General features: G+C 43.7%; 1 protein-coding gene across 1 annotated transcript in view; it reads left to right on the forward strand.

The window, feature by feature from the left end:
- Positions 1 to 24,313, forward strand: part of SDK1 (sidekick cell adhesion molecule 1) — a 227,774-nt gene that overhangs the window by 52,253 nt on the left and 151,208 nt on the right. Inside the window, exons 9-10 of the mRNA XM_054993345.1 lie at positions 9,070 to 9,179; positions 23,432 to 23,582. Of these exons, the coding sequence (XP_054849320.1) occupies positions 9,070 to 9,179; positions 23,432 to 23,582 (261 nt within the window). The remainder of the gene's footprint in view (positions 1 to 9,069; positions 9,180 to 23,431; positions 23,583 to 24,313) is intronic.

Raw genomic sequence — 24,313 nt, forward strand, 5'->3', positions numbered from 1 at the left:
TTTTGTTTTTTGCTTTAAAGTACATACATACGTGCGCATGTGCAAAAGGGTGTCAATAAATCCTTCCCTTAGCAACATTTTATCTGATGCCACTTAACCCATGTATTAAGAAGACAGGCCTCCCTAGAGCGTGACCCACCAGACACATCTTGGGGCCTGTTCTGCAAGCATAAAGGTCAGCCCCACGAAGGACTCCGTTTCCAGCAATAATGCCGTCTGCCAACTTCAGCCTAGTAGATTCTTCATGAGAAGGAGACTTTTGACTTGGCAGGTTTCTTCTATCACAGTGGCTCATTCTCTTTTGTTGCTACTGTTTTAATTTAGAGTCTCTCTTTTTTCTTCTTCCACTATTTAATGATTTTGTATTTCCTTCCTGTATTAAATTGTAAGCTTGTTTGGGCAAAGGTCTGTTTTCTTTTGTAGTTTTTCCAATGCCTCGTTTCTAAGGCTTTCCTATATATCACAGGTATTTAAACCTGGATGTCATTGTCTGTCTGTCTGTCTATCTGTCGCCTGTTTATTTGAATCATATTTATGTTATATTTTTGTGTTTCTTTCTAAGCTGCTTTAAGCCCTCAGTGAGAAGAAAAGTGGGGTAAAAATCAATCAATCAATGTATATGAGGTGGAATAACCATCCCCATAAAATTCAACTGGTTTGCTTAGCCATAGAGACACATAGTTAAGCCTATATTGTCAAACTTTGTTGAGTTTCTCCTGCTCCGTGGGTTAAGGCAGATTTTCAATGTCAACAAAGCTATTAGGATTCATCCTTTGTATAAGGTGCTCCTCTTGATGTCATTTTCACTTTAGAGCTTGGTAAATAAAGTGCCTGAGACTCTGACAATTTTATGCTTTTGCCGATCTTTAAATCAAAAACAGCTGAATCGATTTAAGTACTCTTTTGTAAGGGGAAAGAATTGCATCCAGGCTGACAGCCTGTGTACCAAATTTCATCCCAAAGCGATTTCAAATGACTGAGTTATAAACCTCTATAATGAAAACACTGACACAGCCTGAACTACAGCAGAACGCAGGGTGCCGGTGTAACAATGGAGAAACATTGTGCTCCCATTTAAAGTGACTAGTAGCTGATAACCGTTACCCAGTTTGGAAGCCCTTCCCACCTTTTATGTGACCATTTTTCTTAGGAAAAGAGAACAAGGTGACTCTAGTTTTTCCACTCTGATATTTAATTATCTTTGGCTGGGTTCTTCCCCATTTCGTAAAATTGATTTTATCAGTCTCAAGGGCTTTTCTATCCTGCCTACTCTTCTGAAATTGCAGGTTCTGTTTACTTGTCCAAGGATTATCCTCCTTGTACAGGGTAGGCTATTCAAAGTCTTTGGTAGTAAGGGGGGGTCATACATACAAAATTTGGTCTCAAGCGATGGATCTTTGTGTGCCATTCTTTGGCTTAGCTACACACTGTCTCAAATTTGCCTCCAATTTGAAAAGCTTTCTGTTGGAGTACTTGGACCCGTTTGGAAGAAGTGTGGGGTGGGGGATTAAGATTGCAGCAATATATCCTTGCCCCACTGGGTGATGTAATAGTCAAACGGGGCCATTGAAACAAACGCATGTCGGCTCAGTTTACATAGTCTGATTTCCAAATAAAATCCAGAAAATCATCTATGGAATCATAATGTACACACATTAGACTTGGCCATAGTCTCCATCCCACGGCTGGCTGATGGCAACAGAGACAGGACCCCATACACTGAGAGGGCAGGGGATAGATGCTGTGTTTTTTCACTCTCTCTTGCTCCCCACCATATATAGAGCGGAATGCCATCCAAACCAACCCCATGTGTTCACATTTAAGCTTCATGGTAGACCAGTCCATCATTCCAAGCAGTTTCCTGTGCCACATGGAACCTTACTCATAATTACCTGTTGAGAATGATTTTTGTGGCCAGCAGCAGAAAAAGCAGCCGGCAGCAAATTTCTCTCTGAATCTGGTCCTAGCTTCAGATGAGACAAATTCCCTGTGGACTGTAGGAACAAGCATGAAAACTGTATCTCAACGGACATGAACAGCGATCAGTAACATGCATCTCTGTTTCATTCTGGATGCACGGGCTAGGAAGCGACGGACAAGGAATCACTACACTGAATCAAAAGCAGATGTTTGCATGACCATCACATTAACCGTTGTTGGCCCTCTTTTCCCTAACATTCGAAGCATTGCAAAAGTTGCTCTGATGTTTGCAGGATACTAAAGTACCAAATCCAAATATCTCCAACTGTTTCTGTAATCTGAAGAAAGAACTAGGTGAGCAAGGGAAGGACAAGAGAAGGAAGGTAGGGGAGATGGGCCAGGGAGAGCTAGACAGGTGCTGACTTTCCTTTCTTCTGGTCCTTCCCCTAACTCTGAGCACTCCAGATGTCAGTCGCTCTTCAGTTCCGTATTTGACTTACAAAAAAGAACGTTTTGTGTCTCCTAACCTCCATGCTCATCAAATGAACGTGTTCCAATAAAAAAACTGACACTGTTGCTGTTTTTGTACACTGGCTTATTCATTTTAGTTTGCCCTCATGGAAATATCACTCCCTACCCAAACTTCTGTGACTTTAAGCTTGATTTCTTTCCCATCCTTGTCAAAGAATTCATGATCAAGACACATTGAAAATTCCACTCATAAGCCGTGCAGACCTCGGTGGAATATATAAGAGTGTTCTAGCGGACGTTTACTGCACCCTTGCAAAACTGTCATGAAAATTTACCAATGCAGGTACAATGGGGCAAGCTGACTTTTCCAAGGTCGGTTTACTGTATTGTTGGCACCAATTATTTTGGATTCAAGTGAGGTTTTCTCACATCTGATGTTGGAAGAAATGTCTTTATAAGTTTTCTCGGGCAAAAATGCTCTCGGCGTACATGAAACCCTTCATTGATTTTCATAAAGATCTCGATGTACAACTGCAGCTACTCAGCCTAGGGAAAGAACTGCTCGCGTTTTATATTTTGTTCTCTTGTGTTTGAAAAACGTCTTAGATATTTTAGATCATGCTTGAGCTAAATATTTATTTTCATTTGGTATAAACTGGCTTGAAATGCACTTGAAAACACCATGGAACCTGGGATCTAAATACTTTTTCAAAACCTCAGAAGATGAATTGAAGCCTGACATCCCAAATATGCCTTTATTTCATTGTAACTGTATTTTGATCCTCTTACACGTTCTGCAGTTTACCCAGTTTCCAGGTCCTTCTCCTCAATTTTATCTATTTAAAAAATTGTTCCTAGAAATTGCTAGAGTTGCTATTCCTCAGGGTCTAGCTCCTTCCCCAGAATCAGAGCCAGCGTGGTATAGTGGTTAAAAGGTCAGACTAGGGTTTGAGAGAACCAGGTTCAAATCCCCTCTCTAGCATGGAAGTTTGCTGAGTGATCTTGGGCAAATCACACACTCTCAGCCTAACCTACCTCACAGGGTTGTTGTGGGGATAAAATGCAGGAGAGGAGAATTATGTAAGCCACTAGCGGCAGAGCTCATGAAAAACTATAACAGGCTCTAGCAGCAGGGGCTGGGCCGCCATAGGCCACAACAGGCCAGGTCACTGGGGCCGCTGGGCTGGGCCAGCCCACATCACAGTGGGCCGGGCAATCCTGTGCTGCAGCGGGCTGCTGGCTGTGCTGCCCTGCACTGCAGCAGGCCACCAGGCCAGGCAGCAGTGGGGCACCGGGCGGGCTGCAGATCAGCTGGGCAGGAAGAAACCTTTCTTCCTGCCCAGCTGAGTGGCGGGCAGGCACTCTGCTGTCGCCCCCCCTGCCCACGGATGAGCTGGGAAGAGAGAAAGCCTTCTCCCTGCCCAGCTGAGCAATGGGTGGGTGGGCACTCCACTGCCGCTGTCCCTTGCCCGCAGATCAGCTGGGCAGGGAGAAAGAGGTGGTCTGCCTGCCTTCTCCCTGCCCAGCTGAGAAGCCCCGAGGCAGTGGGAAGGCCCGGCACCACAGTTCCGGGCCTCCCCACAGAACCATGGTGGGGAGGCAAACTGTTTTGCCCCCATTCACTTCTTATCCCCGCATTCTGCGCAAGTGCAGGGATAAGAAATAAGTCATCGGCAACACAGTTTGCCTTTTATGTCTTAGGATGTTGGATCCCCATTGGAGAGAAAGGTGCAGTATAAATCAATAAAATATTTACTTGACGTTAAGAGTAGGGAAAAGGTGCTGTAGTGTGCATGTGTTTGCATGATTGTCCGAGTGCCACCCAGTACACAGCCTGACATTTTGCACTTACTCGTGAAGGTTAACATTTTATGATTACCAGATTTTTCCAAAAACCAAAGTGATGTAAGACCTTTAACTTACAAGCAGCCAATATATCATACAACAGCATTTTAATTTCTTGAGTTCTGTAGAACTCACTGGGCTGGATAATCAGAACCAGAACACCCTGCTTAGATGTCACATCCAAATGTCCAGAAATTTGCCAAACTGGGGTTGGCAATTGTAACTTCTGGACATTTCTAAGTGTACACTGGCTTTTGCCAGTGCCCTTCCATTCACAACTCCATTAGCATTTTAAAATAATATTCAAAAATATATCTGGCTTCCTTTCCTGTTGTCTTCACTGTTACTATTTAAACTGTAGGCTCCTTAGAACGGGAATCTTTCATTTTTCATGCTCCTTTGATCCAATGATCTTGAGCAGCAGATAAGCAGTCCTTATTTCTTTAAGGAAAACATGGTGGAGAGATACTTGTCCACATCCAGCATAGCCCACCAACAGATTGGGGACTATATTATCTTTTAATACAGTGGAAGGTAATTTAGTTAAAATAGGGGCAATCCACATTTCAATATAAGAATTATAATGAGGGCAGTCCAGTCAACTTTTTTCAAAACACATTGGCAGAGTCTGTCCGAGTAAGGCTAATTGCAATATCTCCCATATAGGGCTGCTGAGGGGGCAGCGTTCAGACGTGCAAGCATGAATGCTCTACAATAACAAGGAACTGTTAGGTGTTTCATGTAGGTTGGAATGGTTGGAGGTGGACGGTTGCCAAAGAACTGGGCGGATCATACCCTACGACCTTGTATAACTGAACTAATCTCGGTCTTTTATGCATTTTTTGATAGTAGAGATTTGCTTTCCCCAAGTTTCAGTATATTGGGATGGGGATTTGTGTGTATGGGACCTTTCCTCCCGAAAGCCTAGGGAAGAGATCTGGAGAACCTGAAAGTTTGCACACCATTTTGTGATACTGCTATTGACCCTAATAAAAGATACTGAAGGCGGCATTGATTGATTGATAATATTTACACATCACTTTTCAAAGCCAACAGGATGTAATGGTGACAGCGTCAGGCCAGGATCTAGGAGACCGTCTCTGCCATGGAAGCTTGCTGAGGACCTTGGGCCAGTGACACACACTCAGCCTAGCCTACCTCACAGGGTTGTTACCATGATAAAAAGGGGGAAAGGAGAGCAACATAAACCACTTTGGGTCCCCACTGGAATGAAAGGCAGGATATAAATGAACGAAATAAAAATAAAATAACCTATTAGACAGTAAACTACCTATAAACATTTCTTCCCCATTATTACAAATTCCAAATCTCTTGGCAAAGTTTATCAGAGCTAGATGAACCTGGCACAGGCAGAGATGGTCCTTTGTGTTAGGAGTTGAAAGAGTTCTGACCTCACTTGGACAAACGATCAACACCTGAGTAGGAAGCACCCTGCTGCCCTCAAGGGCTCATAACCAGGAGAGGCACCCCAGGTTAGTATGAGGGGCTGCTAAGGGGTCTTACAGTTTTGAACCAGACCCTTGAACTAAACTTAGAAAGGCACAGGCAGTCAGTGCAAATGTTCAGAAATCTTGGTAATATAACAACAATAACAACATTTGATTTATATACCGCCCTTCAGGACAACTTAATGACCACTCAGAGCGGTTGACAAAGTATGTTATTATTATCCCCACAACAATAGTCAGCTTCCAGGTAGCCAGCCTCCAGGTGGGCCTGAGTTCTCTCAGAGTTACTCCTGTTCTCCAGACGACAGAGATCAGTTCTCCTGGAGAAAATGGCTTCTTTGGCAGGTAAACACTGTGGTATACCACAGATTCTAGATGAAATCCCTTTCCAAATTCTACCCTCTACAGGCACTACCCCCAGATCTTCAGGAATTTTTCAGGCCAGGATTGACAACCCTAGAATATGACTTGTTCTACTAGTTAGCAGCCACAGGCAGCTATGTTTTTAAGTGGCATTTTTTAGTTGTCTTGGAGGGCAGATCGGCAACATTTAACATGTGGGTTTCTTCCCCGATTTCTGCACGCCCACTTGGTTAAAGTGCTGGACTAGGATCTGGGACACTCAGGTTCAGTTGCCCACTCTGTCCTGAAGCTTGCTGGGTGACCTTGGGCCAGTCATGCTCCCTCAGCCTAACCTGCCTGGCAGGGTGGTTGGGAGAGTAAAGTGGAAGAGAGGAGGATAACATACTGTGCCACTTGGATGGGGTGAGAATGTGCTAAATACAGGGCTTTTTTTCAGCAGGAACACGGTGGAACGGAGTTCTGGAACCTCTTGAAAATGGTCACATGGCCAGTGGCCCCGCCCCCTGATCTCCAGACAGAGGGGAGTTGAGATTGCCCTCCACGCCGCTGGAGCGGCGTGGAGGGCAATCTCAACTCCCCTCTGTCTGGAGATCAGGGGGCGGGGCCACTAGCCATGTGACCATTTTCTCCGAGAGCAACCCACTGAGTTCCACCACCTCTTTTCCCAGAAAAAAAGCCCTGGCTAAATATATAAATTCCAGTGCCAATCAAATACAGCTTGCGTGTCCTTGCATGTCCCTACGGAGGGGATAGAGCAAAGCCCTCCACCTTTTGCCCCCACAAAAAGTCACAACTGACAGCTTTCAATTCAGGACCAGAAGTGTGTTAGCATACTTCTTTTTCTTAACTCTGGAAGCCCTGTGGAACCATTTTCTTCTGCCAGTGCCATGGTGACAACCATTCGTTCCTTTATATAGATTCGCAAGCCACCCTGCCCTTAGGGCTGTTTTTCAGATCTTTCTCTCCACCTTTAAGGACTGTTCGCTCTCCTCTTCCTTGACAATGGCACATGGAACGAAAAGGCTTTTATACTGCTATGGGTGTTCTGATGCGGCTGGTGCAGTTCTTGTAGCTATGCTTTGCTGAGCTGGCTGCTGGCCACTTACAAGGGATAATTAATACAAAGCACTGCATAGCTAAGGGCTGCTTAGCCAGCAAAGATGATCGCTGAAGCTCTTTAGTCCTCTATCTTTTGTTCCATTTCAAATCTTTCTTGCTGCAGAACCATTTCCTGTAACCCTTAAACTTTCATAATCAATATGTTTGAGTGCAAAATACAATATCTGATGCAAATTCTAGGTGTCTGAGCAAAATTCTGAAAATTAGACCTTTCATTTAAAAAAAACCCTAAATTTCTCGTCCTCATTACGGGACAAAAGCAGAGTATAAATAAAAATAAACAAAGTCTAAGTGTAGTCCCTGACCATTACTGAACGTTCTCTTTCCTCTATGTGTTTCCATCTGTCTATGTATATAATAGTTGTCTAGGAAATAACTCGGCTGCAAAATTTCACATAAGTGAACTTTCTTGTGAGTTCAATATGATTAGAGCTACTCACTAGAGCCCAAGAGACTCAGATTCAAAATTTCATTCTGCCATGAAGATCACTGTGACCTTTGTGTGGATTAGGGGATTGGACCAGTCAGTCCTTCACGGGGCTACTGTGGGGAGGGGTGCAGAATAGAAGGGCCAAAGAATAATGTATGCTGCCTTGAACTCTTTGGAAGAATGGCTGGAGTTCAGATCTCCACAAATAATGCCAGATCTATACATCTTTGTGTGTTAAATGCAGATTAAGCTATTTACATCTGCTTTGTGAATGCATTTGACATCTGACATGCATCCAAATAAATAAAACAATGCAGAGTGCTGAGGAAGTTTGAGGCCTAATACTAGAGGGGAAGCAACAAGGCCCTGCCATAGTTTGGAACCAGAGAAAATTAATCTCTCTCTCATTGAACAACCTTCAATATGATTTTGCATTGATTATCATAAAGCATTATTGGGTGTCATGATGATATTCTTTGCATTAGACCTTCTCAAGAGAATCCTTCAGTCAGTCCAGATATCCCAAAAAGTTCCATAGTGTTCTGGGCTCAGTATAAAAATATAATCTTTTTGCTTAAACTTTAAACCCATGTGGTCTTTTCACTGTCATTTTGGATACTGTGGATCACAGTCTTTCCCTATATCAAGTGGAAGTAAAGATGGGCATGAACCGGGAAAATGGCGGTTCATTGCAGTTTGTGGTTCGTCACATTTCATGAACTGCCATGAACTTGCCCAATTCACAAACCGGTTTGTTTGGTTCATATGTATGTCACTTCCAGGGCTGCAGAAGGTCTGCAGAAAGCCCCCCCCCCCCCCCGTTGCCTAGATAACAGATTGATCAGCGCTAGGCAGTCCGCAGCAACGAACCGAAAAACATATCAAACGAGCTGCTCTAAATATAGTGGTTCGTCGCAGTTCATCAGAAATGAGCTCCAACAAACCTCTGGTTCGCAAACCAAAAACTGCCCTGGTTTGTGACAAAGTTTGGTTCATATTTCAGTTCATGCTCATCTCTAGTGGAGAGTCATTCTTCTCTGCAGTTTGCCACTGGGCTGCAGCTGGAATTACCCTGCAATGTATTTTTCCTGTTGTTCAGCGTTACATTACTGCTGGAAAATCTAACAGTACCTTTTTGCTGTTTTCCCTGAGCTGCTTGAATGAGTAATAATCCTCAAAGACAGAAGGAGGTCCTTTGTAAGGCAGAGTCCTCAGTCCTCCCATATTCACTTCAAGGGACTCCTGGGTAACTGTTATCTTTCATCTTCACCTGGGGACCAAAGTGATAAAAAGAGCAGTTTACCCACCACAGAGGTGTGAGTGCAAATGGTATAATTCTGCAGTGCAGAAGTTACTGCAGAGTAAACTCCTGCTATTTGAAAAGATATGTGCAACCACACTGTAATTATAAGATGTGCACAATGTTGATGTTGCTTCTTCTCTTATGCGTAGGTTGGTGTTATAGGAGAGGAAGAGGAGTGGGTGACTCTCTGTGAAGTGGAGAAAGAGTCGGATGCTCAGTCGTTGGAGATCCCAAACCTCACACCTTACACACATTACAGGTGAGAACATCTGGTAATTAATTGCAGCGCCTGACAAGCCAGTCCATGGCAGCAAGGGGCAGCTTTCGAACTCGCAAGCAGCTGGCAAGCAGTAGAAGAGGAGGAGACCAATTTACACCTCGGCAGCATTTGCACTTAAAACACCCCTTCCCCACACTTGATGTATTTTAATTGTCGCCTTCGCGTAGAAAAATAATTAATCAATCTATAACCAGGGAGCAAGGTGTAAAGCACATTGCTAAATAGTACTGGGGAGTAACTTAACACATCCTGATGTGGAGAGTTTGTCTCAACAAAAAGTTGTGCGCTGGTTTAATTAAAATTGATCTTACTTCATTTGTGGGGAAATGGCACTGAAATTAGAAGAGTCCTTATATCACAGTGGCTTCATTCTATAACTTGAGTCTGTTTAAATCTCTCTTACACACACTTATACCTGGCTAAGCTCAATGATGCTACAGAATTAATTCCCTCTCTCGCAGGTTCTCGCCTGTCTTTTTCTCATTTCAAAATATTGCCTTTCCTTCTCCTACTGATTTTATATATGGTTCTACCTACTTAACCCCTTTCAGCCTTGTAACAGTTGACATTTCAGAGGAACAATTTAAGGAACCTACTTTTTTTAGCATAGCCAAGCCGTGAATCATAAATGTTCTACTGTAAATCCAAAACCCTTACCAGACCTAATACTATTAGTGGGTTCAGAAAACAAAGGAGTCCTATATTTAAGGTTACCCTGATCTGGATGGCCTAGGCTATCCCGATAGGGTTCCCAGGTCCCCATACTCTCCCTGTGGGAGGTTGGGACCTGGGACTTACCAGCTGTAGCTTCTTTACACGCATGCACTCCTGGCAGAGCATGATGATGTCACTTCCCGGAAGTGATGGCATTGTGCTTGCTACAGGCATGCTCCCACGCTTTGTGCAGGGCCAACAAAACATGGGAACACACCTGTTGGCCAGCGCAATGACATCACTTTGGGAAGTGATATCTTTGCGCCCTGCCAGGAGTGTACCAGGTGCACATTTTTCCAGGTTGCCTGCCGGTGGTGGGCAACCTCTGGGTGATTGTCAGCAATAAGCAGGCCACAAGGCAAACCCCTGGGAGGTTGCCCACCACTGGTGGGCACCTGGGAAGTCTATAGCCAAATATTGTGAGATCTTGGAAGCTGTACAGCATCAGTCATGGTAGCATCAACAGAGAAGGCCAAAGTTCCTATGCAAAAGCAGGCAATGGTAAGCTACCTTGCTTCATCTCTTGCCTTGAAAACCATATGGCAGGGGTCCCCAACCTTTTTGATCTGAAGAGCACATTTGGAATTCTGACACAAAATGGCTGCCACAAAATGGCTGCCACAGCATACCTCCAACGACACAGTGAAGATCCTTGTTTTAGAAATCTGCACAGCCAGTCAAATCTCCAATAGCCAATCAGAACCCATGGTTTGCAACAGACCTATCACCCACTTTTCTAAAAACTAGGAAAGACACAATGGTGCCCATGGGCACCAAGTTGCAGAACTATGCCCTATGGAGGTGCCGATAGTCGGGTGCGACTTGACAGGACTCTTCACCCCCCAGTTTAGGGTCGGTTCCTAGAGATACGTTCTGTTAAGGGTGTTGCGGAAGGAGCCTTGTGCTGGTTTTGCAAGAGGCCAACTGCTTGCACTCTTAGAAGACTTCTTGCACTGGAGCACCTTTATTGGAATGGATCGGCTGGGTCCAGTCCTATCCTTTACTGAATAAAAGTAACTGAGGCCTCTTCAGCATGGTGAACTTTACATCGGGCTTTCTGCATATTCAGCCCATGAGGATTAGATTCACTTTATTCATTGGTTCTGGTCCCATACGGCTTCGATTCTTTAATTCTACACTTCGATGGAGTCACACTGAAGTGTCTGGTTTTTATTTCTGCACGACAAAAGTGCCCCGTTTCTGTTGTGGGCTTTGAGAACAGATCAGTCTCATTAGCTGATTGGCTGAGGACTGTCAGTTTCCTCAATTGATTGCTGAGAAAACTTACAAGGTTTGTTTTTTTTTGGTCAAATGCCAAAAAAGAATGGATTAAAAATTACAGAAAGCACAAGAGAAAACTTTAAAATATCAAGTGGGATTCAGGGCTCTCTGCAGAGATTTTGTGTTAGCAATATTGCAGCATTCCTCCTCCATGGTGCCAAGGATTTTTATTTAAGGCGCCAATGTTGTAATGGTGCTATTTAATTGTTTTTTTTTTTTAAATCAGGAAAAAAACTGGATTGGTTGCTGTTCAACCAATCAAGATGCAAGGGAATGAAGAGGATGAAGAGGGTGAAAGGCAGGGCCAGGCCTCATACTGAAGAAAGCCTTCTATTACCCTAATAGGGGACTCCTTGCAAGTTGGGGGAATTAGCATGCAAGGAGAGGCAGCAAGAGGCAACTAACTGCGAGATCATACACCTGTGTATACGAGGATTGTCCCTCTAGAGAACTCTTTCAGTAAACGGCCAGATGTTCAACCAAAGGAATTTTTATTTATAAAATAATTAAGATCAATTGCACACGAAAAACACAGCACACACACAGAGCTAACTAGAAATGCAGAGAGGAAAATTGGAGAGAGAATTGTAGGGTTGGGTGATAGTTACCAATTAGATGAGAAGAGGGTATCCCTGAGAGAGTAGCTTTGAGTAGATTTGTGGCAGGAGAAATGGGACGTTCAGATGGGGTCCTGAGGGTGGATGCTGGATCCAAGGACATGCACACAACTATGGCAGACGAGTAGCCCAATTATACTGCAGAAAATTCCCTGGGGCAGGATTGTGTCTTCTGCCCCAAAACAATGACTTAATGGCTGTTTTCAGGATGAGACAAAGAATTGAGAAGCCATCTCCGAGGCGAGACAATGTCACTGGGAAGGTTTGATTAAACCTTCTTGGGCGAAACTGCAGTTATCTGTGATGATTGATGATCTGCAATGGCTGGATGGGTGAGGCTATCAGATCCCTGAATATCCCAGAATGGGAGAGTGGATAAGGAAAAGATCCACAGGGTGTGTTAAGGAGATTAATTCAAGAACTCCTGGAGGACCCTATTGTCTTAGGACCTGTGCATATCACTGGGAGTGTGGGGGCTGAAAGCTAGTCTTGCCTGATGACTCACGTGTCAGTAATTTTCCAGCTCCTGGCTGGAATCTGGAAGCCGTTTCCTGCCTTGCTCGTTAGTGTTTCTGTGTTTAAAATACATATAGAAAAGGCTTATGATATTGTGAGAGCAGGTCTGGCTGCTAACATTTCTGCACTGCAAAAAAAGCCCTGGTTTGACTTTGCTGGGGGGAAAAGCATCAGGGTATGTGTGCAGGGAGAAAAGCTGCAGAAAAGCTACAGAAAAGCCAAGGAAAGATCGATTCTGCAACAGTTGCAGCCTTTCCCTGTGCAGAATGCAAAAAAGTTGGAGAAGCAGCTGGACACTGTATCTTGGTATTTTGACAGTGGGCGCAGAATTCTGGAAAGAAATCTATTTAGTATAGGGCCAAAACTGATGAAAAAAGCCCCATGCAGAAAAGTCCAAAGTGTCTGAAGAAGACAGCTCTGACTCTCAAAAGTTAACACCCTGAAAATCTGGTTGGTCTCTAAGGTGCCACTGAATTCAAATCCTGCTAAACAAAGTCATAAAATCATTACAGAGGTTCTCAGCAAAATGCTAGCAGTAAGCTTGTTGCTGGCATTCTCCTTTGTTCATCCTCATTCATAGATACTAGCTTAACATTGCCTCTCTTGACGAGAACTTTGAAGCAAGCTGACTGTAGAATAAGATGTTTGGAAAAGGGGGCAAAAGAGCGGCACTGCTGCTATTTTAGGAAAAGCATGGCTTGCTTTGTTTGTGCGCTCAGTGACAGAATAGAGTTGCTGGTAAGCAGTCAGAAACCCTTTAAGTCAAGGAGGAGGTATGCTGACAATTGCTTTGTGAGTCAAGCGGCAGTTTCAGACAACAAAGCAAGGCATATGTACAACTGGATTCAGTTACCTACTTAACTTCATCAGAAAGTGTAGGGAGGTGTTAAGTGTGCAAGGGGAAGCGATGGCATGCACATTCCACAGGGAAGAAAGACTACTAGACAACTAGAAGGCTTGAAGGGTAATTTGGTGAAAGCAGACCAGAACCTGACAAACTGGTAGGGCTGCTGCGTCACAGAATGCACGTTGGTTTAATCACTCAGCCAGGAGGTTTGTGGGTATCCATTCTGAAGTACCTCCTCCGCCCACAAAATCCAAGCTGTCGTCCTTTTCCCAGGCCCTGCTCTCTGGGGATGGAACAGAGTGCAGAAGAGAATTCCCAGGCGACAAAAACGGAGCAAGGGGAATTGGCTCACCCCTAGACCATTGTCATGAGACAGTTGCAGGCCTTTGATTCAGCTGTGCTAGACTCCGTTATGACGTTCCCTCATCCTGAAACCACAGAAATGGCACCAAAGGCGTTTTTAAAATTACTGAAATAACTAACTAGATTATTTATTTTAGAAGGGAAAGGGCAGGTGAAATCAAAGGCTGAAAATTTATGAAAATTTATACATACCCCGTACATTTTCAATCCTTGATTATATATCTGAGGCAAAATCAGAACATTTATAGACTTCAGTCTTTTGGTTCTTTACAGATACTTAAAGGCAGGGCTTTTTTTCTGGGAAAAGAGGTGGTAGAACTCAGTGGGTTGCCCTCGGATAAAATGGTCACATGGCTGGTGGCCCCGCCCCCTGATCTCCAGACAGAGAGGAGTTGAGATTGCCCTCTGCGCCGCTCGACGGCGCGGAGGGCAATCTCAACTCCCCTCTGTCTGGAGATCAGGGGGCGGGGCCACCGGCCATGTGACCATTTTCAAGAGGTTCCGGAACTCCATTCCCCCGTGTTCCCCCTGAAAAAAAAGCTCTGCTTAAAGGCTTCTGTTTTGAGGCTTTCCCCCAAGTGCTCTATACTTTATTTCAGTGTCCTCTTTTGGAGGTAGGAATGCTGGTATGCACTTTCTAGTACCCCAATCCCCTTCTGTCCACACACCAGTGTTTTTTTTCAGTCATTAACTAAATCTTAAGATCTCCAAAAGGCTGTTTCCAAGCACACCTGACCAGGGATTTCTTCAATATCCGGAGCTACCTCCCTGTTTGATTGGGTAGGGAAGGATCTCTCCTTAGAAGATCTGTCCCCTTTTCCTTAGCCCATTTAGGAGTCTGCACTCTGCGCTCACTTCCCAAACCTCCTTGCTCACTTTCCCCAGTTCTCCTGTCAGTGTTAAAACTGCTCTCTCTCCTCTTCACACTGGGTTCGTCTTTCTGCTAGAACAGAAAAAAGACACTCCTCTTTACAGCCCATGTAACCCATCAAATACTTTGGAGTAGCCTGTCACTCACAGCATTCTGATTCTATGAGGGATTAACCCTTACTAGCCATGCTGCTGTGTGAACAGGGCTTCCAGGATTTCTAAAACATGCAGTCCATCACACCTGTCCATTGCCATGTTGTTGGATCTCCTATAGATGGTGACTAGGGGTGCCATTCCCCCGCCTGGGGTGGGGGATCCCCTGCTCCCACCCTTCCCCTCACCCCCACTTACCTGGCCAGTGGGGGGAGGCACACTTCTCAGAGTGCCCCCCCCAGCAGCATGGCTCACCCTCGGGCGGCATGGTGCATCCCCATGCCAATAGTGCCCCAATTTAGGCTGAATTGCACCCACAGTGGGCTCAATTCAGGCCAAATTGCACCCCACAGTGGGCCAATTCAGCCCCCTGGTGAGTGCGGGCACGCTTCTAGGCCACCCTTTGACCCATGCAATGATGTCACTTCCTGGAAGTGACATCATCACACAAGCCCGGAAGCTGCAGGGTAGGTGCCAGGCTTCTAATTTCCCACTGGGGACCTGGGGACCCTAATGGTGACTGGAGGATGGTGGCTCTCTGGATGTACCATTTTTCATGACTGAGCTCTCTTGATTTGTTTGGATGAACTTAAGGATGCTGGTTTGGGGAGAAGAACTGTATAAATAATTTGAAATGTGTGGAACATGAGTTATACCAGAGGATTCACCTGGGTTGGTGAGAGGGGCTCCTTCCTAAAGGTAACAAAAGAGCCCAAGAAGACAGAAGAAGCATTTTAGTTGACTTTTATTTGATTGTAATTACTCTACATATTATTGTTTAAGTCCATGTTTATGGATTTCTTGGTTTCGTAACCTGCTCTCAGCTTTTGGATTAAAGCAGAATAAAAAAAAAATCCTGATAATGGTTCACTTAACAGCAGTTTCTGATGTACACTATATTTAGAAAGTATCATAACCTTTGAGTCTGCTTAAAAATGTTCTGGGGGTGGTTGTGCCAGTTGCTGGCTGTGTTGATCAGCAGGGGAACATATTTTTTTTGCTCTTCTCCATCCTGTTAAAGGCTTCGCTCACGTCACATCAGCGATTATGGTCAGTGTGGCGGGGGAGGGGAGGTAGTCCTGGTAACTTTATTAAACGCATCTCTTGATGAGACATAAATCAGCAGGTGATTTGGGGCAGCTGAGGTTAAGAAGAACCTGCACTGAACTCCCACCGATAATGCTTTCTGATGCAGTTGCTTTCTGAACTGGACTTGGTCCATTGCACTCGGGCTGTGCTTGGGCCTTGGGAAGCATCTCCCACCTGCTGCGTTACACTGGGGCTTATCAACTCCGCCATCGTGCTGAGACTTAGCACGACAGTCTTAACACAACTGGAGTGGGGGGTATAAAGCGCTAATTATTGGCGCTAGTCTGCATCTTTTGTCAAATGTGATTCTTTTCTTCCGTGACCTGTCAGTGTTTGGGAAATTAATGGGTTTGTTTTTGCTTAATGCATTTTTCTTTAATGCACTTCCTTAACGAGATGGGAGAAAATAGACTAATGGCATTACAGAAGCTTTCTCAACATTTCCACAGTGCCAGTCTTTAAATGCTAGAAACCCAGCATTCCTAGGGGTGTTGAACAGCCAACGTGTCAGTGCAAGAAATAGTCTTCAGTGGAAAGCACCTCCATTGTGCCCTAATGCCTACAAGAAATCTCATCTTGTCTTCAAAGGGAAAGGATCTTTCTTCAGGATTGGTGCCATTATATGAAACCTCTTACCACAAAGGGGACAAATGGGAGATTTAATATAAATGTTTGTATTTATAAACCTACCCTCTTTTTTCCAGCACCAGAGAAGCAGTTTGTTTAGGTCTTTAAGGCTAATCTTTAGGTAATGATTGGAACCCAGAGTAATTCTTAACAGTGCAACTTTCCTTGGGGTGGGGATGGGGCTACGTGCCTTCTAATAACTAAATAGCTCTGCTCAATTTGGCTTCTGTCGATTGGGTGTGCCACCTAAAATTATTCTCCAGTTCGGCTAATGTAGCTATTGTGTTTTTCTTTACTGTTGCTCTCTGCTTTGCAAATGACCTGTTAGTTCTGATTAGTGCTTAAGAGGGATCTCAATTGAGCCTACAGTTTATATTTTCAAAAGGACGTAACCTTTTTTTTTACCTCTGCTTTTGCTGCAACTTGTAATCCGGTTTGTACCAATCCACCATCTATTCTAATTAAGCCAGGACTCCATTTTAAGATCTTAATAAGCCCAGCAGTTCAGACTTTGCCATCATACCTCAAAGCGTATTTTTCCTCTTACTAGCCTGATGAAGAGTTCTGCAGAACTCAAAAGCTTATTGACTACTTTATGACATTTTGCTTGGCCGTAATAAAAAGGCATTACACTGCTGCTGAGTTTTTTCTCATTAACTGAGAAAAGCGCACACTTAAATAGATTTAAGAAAGCCACTATTTGTCTTGATTGAACCCTCTGTGTTAGCAGCATTTGTAAAGAGTAGGGCTACAACCTCTAAGTAGTAATGCACGGTGCAATCCTATACATAGTTACTCCAGCCTAAGCCCATTGAACAAGTGAAGCTATCTTGTACTAAAGTTATAGATCCAGAGGAGTTAACCGTGTTAGTCTGTAGTTGCAAAATAGTAAAGAGTGCAGTAGCACCTTTAAGATTAACCAACTTGATTGTAGCATAAGCTTTTGAGAACCACAGCTTTCCTCATCAGATGCATCTGATGAAGAGAGCTGTGGTTCTCGAAAGCTTATGCTACAATCAAGTTGATTAGTCTTAAAGGTGCTACTGGACTCTACTATCTTATACCAAGTTAAGCTGGTAAAAGGTGTGTAAGGAATGGATTGGTATTATCTAGTCTGACTGGCAGCCAGGGCTCTCAGGCTGAGGTCTTTCAAACCACCTAGCACTTGATCCTTTTAAGTGAAGATGCAGAGAATTGAACAAGGGCCCTTCCTCATGGTCAGTTCCCGGTGTTAATCTGGACTAACCCTGAGTATGATTGCACCTTTCGCTGATGAATCTATTTAAACTTCGGCTGATTAAGGCAGCACTAATTAGAAATGGCAAATCTTTATTGGGAATGTTATGAGATCTAGGGGTACACATGCTTATTTCTGAAGGTGATTTTGGTTGTGGTGAATGCAAAGGTCCATAGTGTAAGGATATGCCAGGCAACTGTCTCAAAAGATTTCACTTCAGGAGTTAAAGTCCTTTATTGATAAGATGCCAGTTTCGTGCGCTTACGCCATCCTTGCTAGGACTGGCGGCTACAGACAAGCCTAAAGCAGATAAAGTTTCCCCACGATTCCTCCTACTTCCCCACTCCTTCTAACAGTCCTCAGGTCTGCAAGCAGGGAAACAGACTGTGAGACTCAGAGCCAAGCTACAAGTGATGAATGACACTTGAATGGCAAGTGAACAGACTCTCGTGTATTCTCCCTGTTCACTTGCGCTCAGTACGTGATCAAGTGGAGCGCAAGTGGAGCGCAAGTGAACAAGGAGAATACACGAGAGTCTGTTCACTTGCCATTCAAGTGTCATTCATCACTTGTAGCTTGGACCTCATAGACTTCTCATGGCCAGGCAGGTTCCTAGGCTAGGGAGAGACTACTAAGCAGAACAAGGGAAACGCCCGGATAGTAAAGACTACAAACAAACAACAATTCCGGGAATCTGCAATGAATAACAGTTCATTTTCTTTTATGGTGCAAAAGTGCAAATGTGCAAAGTGCAAAGATGATGTACAATAAATATATTAAATACAATAAGATCAATTGTTTCTTATGTTCAAATAGTCATAGAATAATAACGATGTCCAAAGGGGAATAGCATGAAAACCCACAATGGGCACATTTGGATGTTACTTCAATTTGGACTGGGGTCACCGCCCATCCAGTACTGTGACTCTCTGTTTAGTCCCCATTGTGGGTTTTCATGCTATTCCCCTTTGGACATCGTTATTATTCTATGACTATTTGGACATAAGAAACAATTGATCTTATTGTCTTTAATATATTTATTGTACATCATCTTTGCACTTTGCACATTTGCACTTTTGCACCATAAAAGAAAATGAACTGTTATTAATTACAGATTCCCGGAATTGTTGTTTGTTTGTAGGGAGAGATTGCAGCAGGAATCAACAACCACTTCCCATTCTCAGTTTCCCACCCCAGTGACAGAATCACTACAACAGCATCCTCTTCAGCTGCAGGGGTATGACAGGGGATCCTGACCACCTTTGCTCAGGATGGATCAGATGGCCTTCGCTTCTAAAACTGAGATCACTTTCATTAAAGTGTGACTTGGCAAACCCCCTTCTTCAGCATCTCCAAAAGATAGCTGTTTTGTAGATTTGGAGATCTGCAAATGCATTTAACTTTGGATTTATCCATTGGTCAGTGGAAAGGGAAAATGATCAACCAACTACAAATTCTTATTAGTTGATCACCCTAGCAAAAAGTTTATCCACTGTTCATCATCATGTCTTCTGTGAAGTCCCACATGGGGGGATCTCTGCATACACAGGCCAGCTGCGGATATTCTAAAGCTCCTAGAGGTGCAAGATGGCCTAGCCTTTTCACATGCTTTCCCCCAGGCATAGCTATAAAAGGCAGGGTGGGTGGCTCCCTCCCTCAGTTCTTCTTTTGCTGCCTCTGCATAAGGATGTCTCTCCTCTCTGCTCCTCGGATCCATTGTGCTTTATGTGAGTTAAGGCCTTAAGCTCCATGGTGTCTGAGGCTCTCTTCAAGGTGTTCCCACTGTGGGATGAAGATGGCCCAATCAGATGGGCGTGACAAATGCCTCCTCTTTCTGGGCAAAGGGCTTGACACCTTGCGGTGGGCAGTCTGCAGGCAATTCACGCCCAAAGTGTTCTTTGAAAGGGCATTGTGGCATAAGCAGTTCTTTGGGAGTCAGAACTGAAGAATTCTTCTGACTCTGATCATACTGCCACAGATAAAGAACCACAGCGCCCAGAATGGGTTTCCTCCGTTCCACCAGGACACGGCTCAGAAGGATCAGTTGGTTTCGCATCTTCCTTGGTTCTGCTTTGGTGCCAGTCTGGGCTGCCTGCTAAAAAGGCTAAGCTCAAGTTGAAGCATGTCGATAAACCCTCGACATGGAAGTCACAAAAGAAGAAGACATCCTCTTCTTTGGGTCCGATCACTTTGGTTCCATTGAGTCCATCCAAGGTTCCAAGAACCCCAGCTCCAGCTCCCAGATGTCGTTCTGCTTCAGTTCCATCTCTCTCAGAGGGTGAGATTCCTGAAGTTGTCGAACGGTCTGCAGCCATTTCCCTGCTGCTGCCCTCTGCGCTGCAGCCTATTGAAAGGCTGAGGGCTTCCTCAGTTCCAGCGGATGACACTAGCAGTCAATATATCACAGAGTGTAATTACTGAGGGACAGTTATGATGGTGTCCAGGTGCTATTACTTATCTTGGAATATTGATCCCAAGGAAAATTAAGAACATGATTTCATTGAATTTAATAAACCAATCTCAGATATATCCTTGGATTTGGATAGATGGGCAATCTTAAACCTGTCATTATAGGTAAAGTAAATATACTCAAAATGAATATTATACCTCAAATTATGTATGTTATGCATGTGATCACTTTTTATATAACTTATAGATTTATTCATAAAATTAACACTTTGTTTCGGAAATTTATGTGGGTTCAACACCACCCAAGATTTCTTTGAAGAGGATGCGACTTTCAATTAATGAAGAAAGATTTGGTCTTCTGGACTTTATCATCAGGCTTATTTGTTAGCATGTACAAATTATTGGCATGTACAAATTACTGGTATACTCAGCTGGAGTATACATCTTGGGCTCTTTTAGAGGCCTCTTTTTTGAAACCGGTTTTTAAACTGAATGCATTAGGATTTCCTTATGTTTAAATGGATTTTGTTCCTCCAACAATTTCTGCAGCTAGAAAAATATGGCGTATAACATCAGAACAATATCAATTTGACAGGTTCTCACATGCTAAACTAACATTGTGGTCAAGTCCAGGCTTAAAAATTAGGAAGTAATCTTTCTTATGGAAAACTTAGACAGATGAGGGAATTTTTACTTTAGATCATTTGATCGGTAATAAGGATGAGTTTTTGGTCATTTTTCCAGCTGAGGTCTAAATATTATTTGCCAACTTTTGGCAAAGGCAAACCACCTCTGATAGGCTTTTGCCATGAAAACCCCACCAGGGATCGCCATAAGTCAGCTGTGACTTGAGGGCACCACACACACAATAAATATGATACACAGAGATGTTAATGGAATAACGATCTGGAACATCCAATTTTGCTAAAGCAATGGGATAATGCTTTAAGTCATATACCTTTCTCTACTGTGGATCTTTAGTTGGATCTTATTCAGCCAAAAATGTGTTTAGGGTATACTGCACACCACAGTGTCTTTTTATTAAAAGGTTAAGCACAGGTTTATTAAAGGTTTAAGCAATGTTGGCGGTGTAATTCACAAAATGCATCTCTTAAGCATATGCTCTAGACATGTTTAGTCATTCAGCCCTTTTGGGAGGAAGTTATCATTCATATTAATTTTGTGTTAGGAAACGTACTTATTTTTGTGGATGTTAATGTACTATTAAACTACTTGCCTGTCTCTTGGAATCTAACCAGTGATCAATGGAAATGGACCCTCCGTGCCCTTACAGTTGCTAAAAGACTTATACTTCAACATTGGAAAGACAAAAACCCACTTCCTGAAAATCACTTCTTGTAAATCACTGCCATAAACTTAACATTTGCACGTATCGTATATAGAAGGCAATTGTGTATGGATTTATTTTGAGATATTAGAAAATCTTTTATAGATATCTATGTATAGATTTGCGAATAGTGTTTTCGTTGCCAGCCCTGGGTTTTTTTTTTTCCTTTTTCTTTCTTTTTTCTGTTTTGCATCTATAATTTTTTTTTAATTAAAAATCTAGGAACCATTTCCACCTACCAAGGCAACATAAGTGGGAAATCACTTTTTGTCCTGCTAGAATGCAAGTTCTTAGACATTTAGCAAACCTATATCCTCCAACATCCAGACCTATTCCCCAATGGAGTCTCTTCTTTGTTCTCACTTCAATCACGCATAAACCTTTCAAGCCCCTAGTTAGCTGCTCCCTTAATGTACTGGCAGCCAAAACAGCCTTTCTGGTGTCCATAACCTCGGCTAGGAGGGTGAGTGAACTGCAAGCCCTGAGATGTGACTCTCTTTTCATTAAGATGTTTGCAGATAATGTCATTCTCCATCCAAGCCGCTCTTTTCTGCCAAAGGTCACCTCGACTTTTCACTTAAACCAGGACAGTGGCCATTTCCACACTACTCACCTTCAATCGGAACGCCATGGAACGTTGTGAACAAAACCCAGAAGATAGTGTTTTCTCGCGTGAGTTTTGCACGATGTTGCACAAAACTCGTGCGAGAAAACGCTATCTTCCGGGTTTTGTTCGCAACATTCCGTGGCGTTTTGATTGAAGATGAGTAGTGTGGAAACGGCCATTGTCTAACCAGTATTCTTCCCTACACCTAAGTATGACGCAGAGAGGCTGTTGCACACCCTGGATTTTGTGCTTCTATTTGGACAGGACTACTCCTTTCCAAAAGGACCCTAACCACTTTGTCTTGTTTAAAGGGCCCAAAAAGAGCCAGAAAGTCTTTGCACAGACTATTTGAATTGTGGTTCTTTAAGGCTTGTTATAAGCAGTCTAAGCAACTATGCCTGTTGCACATAAGAGCACATTCTACGAGGGCTCAGTCCACCTTGTCAGCCTTCAAATTGGGCATCCCTCTAGTCAAACTATGGAATGTGGTCTCATGGTCCACGCTATCCACATTCATCAAACATTATGCCATTGATGTAGACTCCAGAAGGAACGCAGCTGTTGGCAAGGCCATCCTGAAGAGTCTGTTCCATTTAACAGCTTCATGCCCTCCTCCATGGTAAGTTAGCTTGCTAACCTCCCATGTGGTCCTGCACAGAAGATACAACGATACTTACCTGAAACTGTTTTTCATCAAGTAGTCTTCTGTGCCTCCCTCCCTCCTTCCCCGCCATGAGTTCTTTTTCCCTACCTTCCTTCTGCACCAGCAGCTTAGGGAACTGAGGGAGGGAGCTGTTCTCCAAAGCATGCAAAAAGGCTCAGCAAGCATCTCATACTTCTAGAAACTTGAGAATATCTGCAGCTGGCCTATGCTTGCGCAGACCCCATGTGTGCCTGCACAGAAGACCACTCAAACAACAGTTACAGATAAATGCAACCCTGTTTTCTTCCTAAGCTTTAATTAGTTTCTTTTAAATAGCCTTTTCTATGGATACCATCTGCATCACCTGATATTTGGCTGATATCCTCATTAACTTTATAGGCACTATCTTTATGATCAGAACTTTGTTTGTATCTGGGATATTACTTTTTGAGCATTTTGGGTCAACCAAGTGAGACAACTGACATAGAGATGATCCAGGAAGGAAAGGGTACCTGTAACTTTGTCCTGAACTCTTTGGAGGAAGGCCAGGATAGAAATTTAGTATTAAATAAGAGAACATATCAGAACTGCTGACATAACCCAATGTTATTGTCATGGTTTGTTCTCCCACTGAAAGAGATTATAATTTGGGATCTTGAACACCATTACCCTTACAAAATAGAGTTCCAGCTAGAAATCATACCAATGTGTTAAGTTTGTAAATCTATCAAAATCTCCTCTATATGTTCTATATTTTGTGAGTCTCGCCATTATTATAGAGCAGTCAAGGAAACTTTTTGTTTATCACTGATTTGTATATTATTAGAGTGATCAAGGATTACCAGACTGCTGTGTCCAACAGCCTGTCACTTCTAAACCCTTCTGCATGGTGCTCTTCTCTGTCTTTCAGGTTCAGGATGAGGCAGGTGAACATTGTTGGGCAAAGCCCACTTAGTCAGCCATCTCGCATCATCCAAACACTCCAGGCACCACCAGACGTTGCACCAGGGAGTGTGACTGTGCGCACAGCCAGTGAGACCAGCTTGTGGGTCCGCTGGGTGGTAAGTTTGTTTATTCATTTACAATATTTATACCTCACCTTTCTGTCCTCATGAGGGCCACCGAGGTGGCAAACAGATTAAAAATATACCTAATAAAAACATGTTCTAGAAACCATGAAAACCAAACAAAACACATCTTTAAGACAATTAAAACCAAAGCTGCAATATGAATACAAAACAGGGCTTGTTTTCAGCCAAAATGCAGTGGAACGGAGTTCCGGCACCTCTTGAAAATGGTCACATGGCTGGTGGCCCCGCCCTCGATCTCCAGACAGAGGGGAGTTAAATTACCCTTCATGCCTGGCGCGGAGGGCAATCTAAAATCCCCTCTGGAGATCGGGATGGGGCCACTGGCCATGTGACCATTTTTGCCAAGGGCGATTTAAACATTAAAATCCCCCCTTGTTCCAGCCGACCCAAAGTGACATCATTGTGCGGTCCTAAGTAGAGGTGGGCATGATCCAAAAAAAATTACCGATCAAGCTGATCGTGGAACTGTGCCAGCAACGACCCCAAATCACTGATCCACACCGATCATCTCCCATTTCCGATCTGTGGATCAGATCAGGGAGTGGGAAGGTGGGTGGTGGTGGCGACCACCGGGCCCAGTGGGCACAGGGAGGCGACGAAGAGCCGCCTCCCCTCAGGGAGGGGACATTCACACACACACACTTAGAGCAGGGGGGGGGAAAGTTTTTAACCCAGTGACAAGCCACCTCCCCTCAGGGAGG

The sequence above is a fragment of the Eublepharis macularius genome, chromosome 12, assembly GCF_028583425.1.
Source record: "Eublepharis macularius isolate TG4126 chromosome 12, MPM_Emac_v1.0, whole genome shotgun sequence".
In the NCBI taxonomy this organism is placed as follows: Eukaryota; Metazoa; Chordata; class Lepidosauria; order Squamata; family Eublepharidae; genus Eublepharis; species Eublepharis macularius.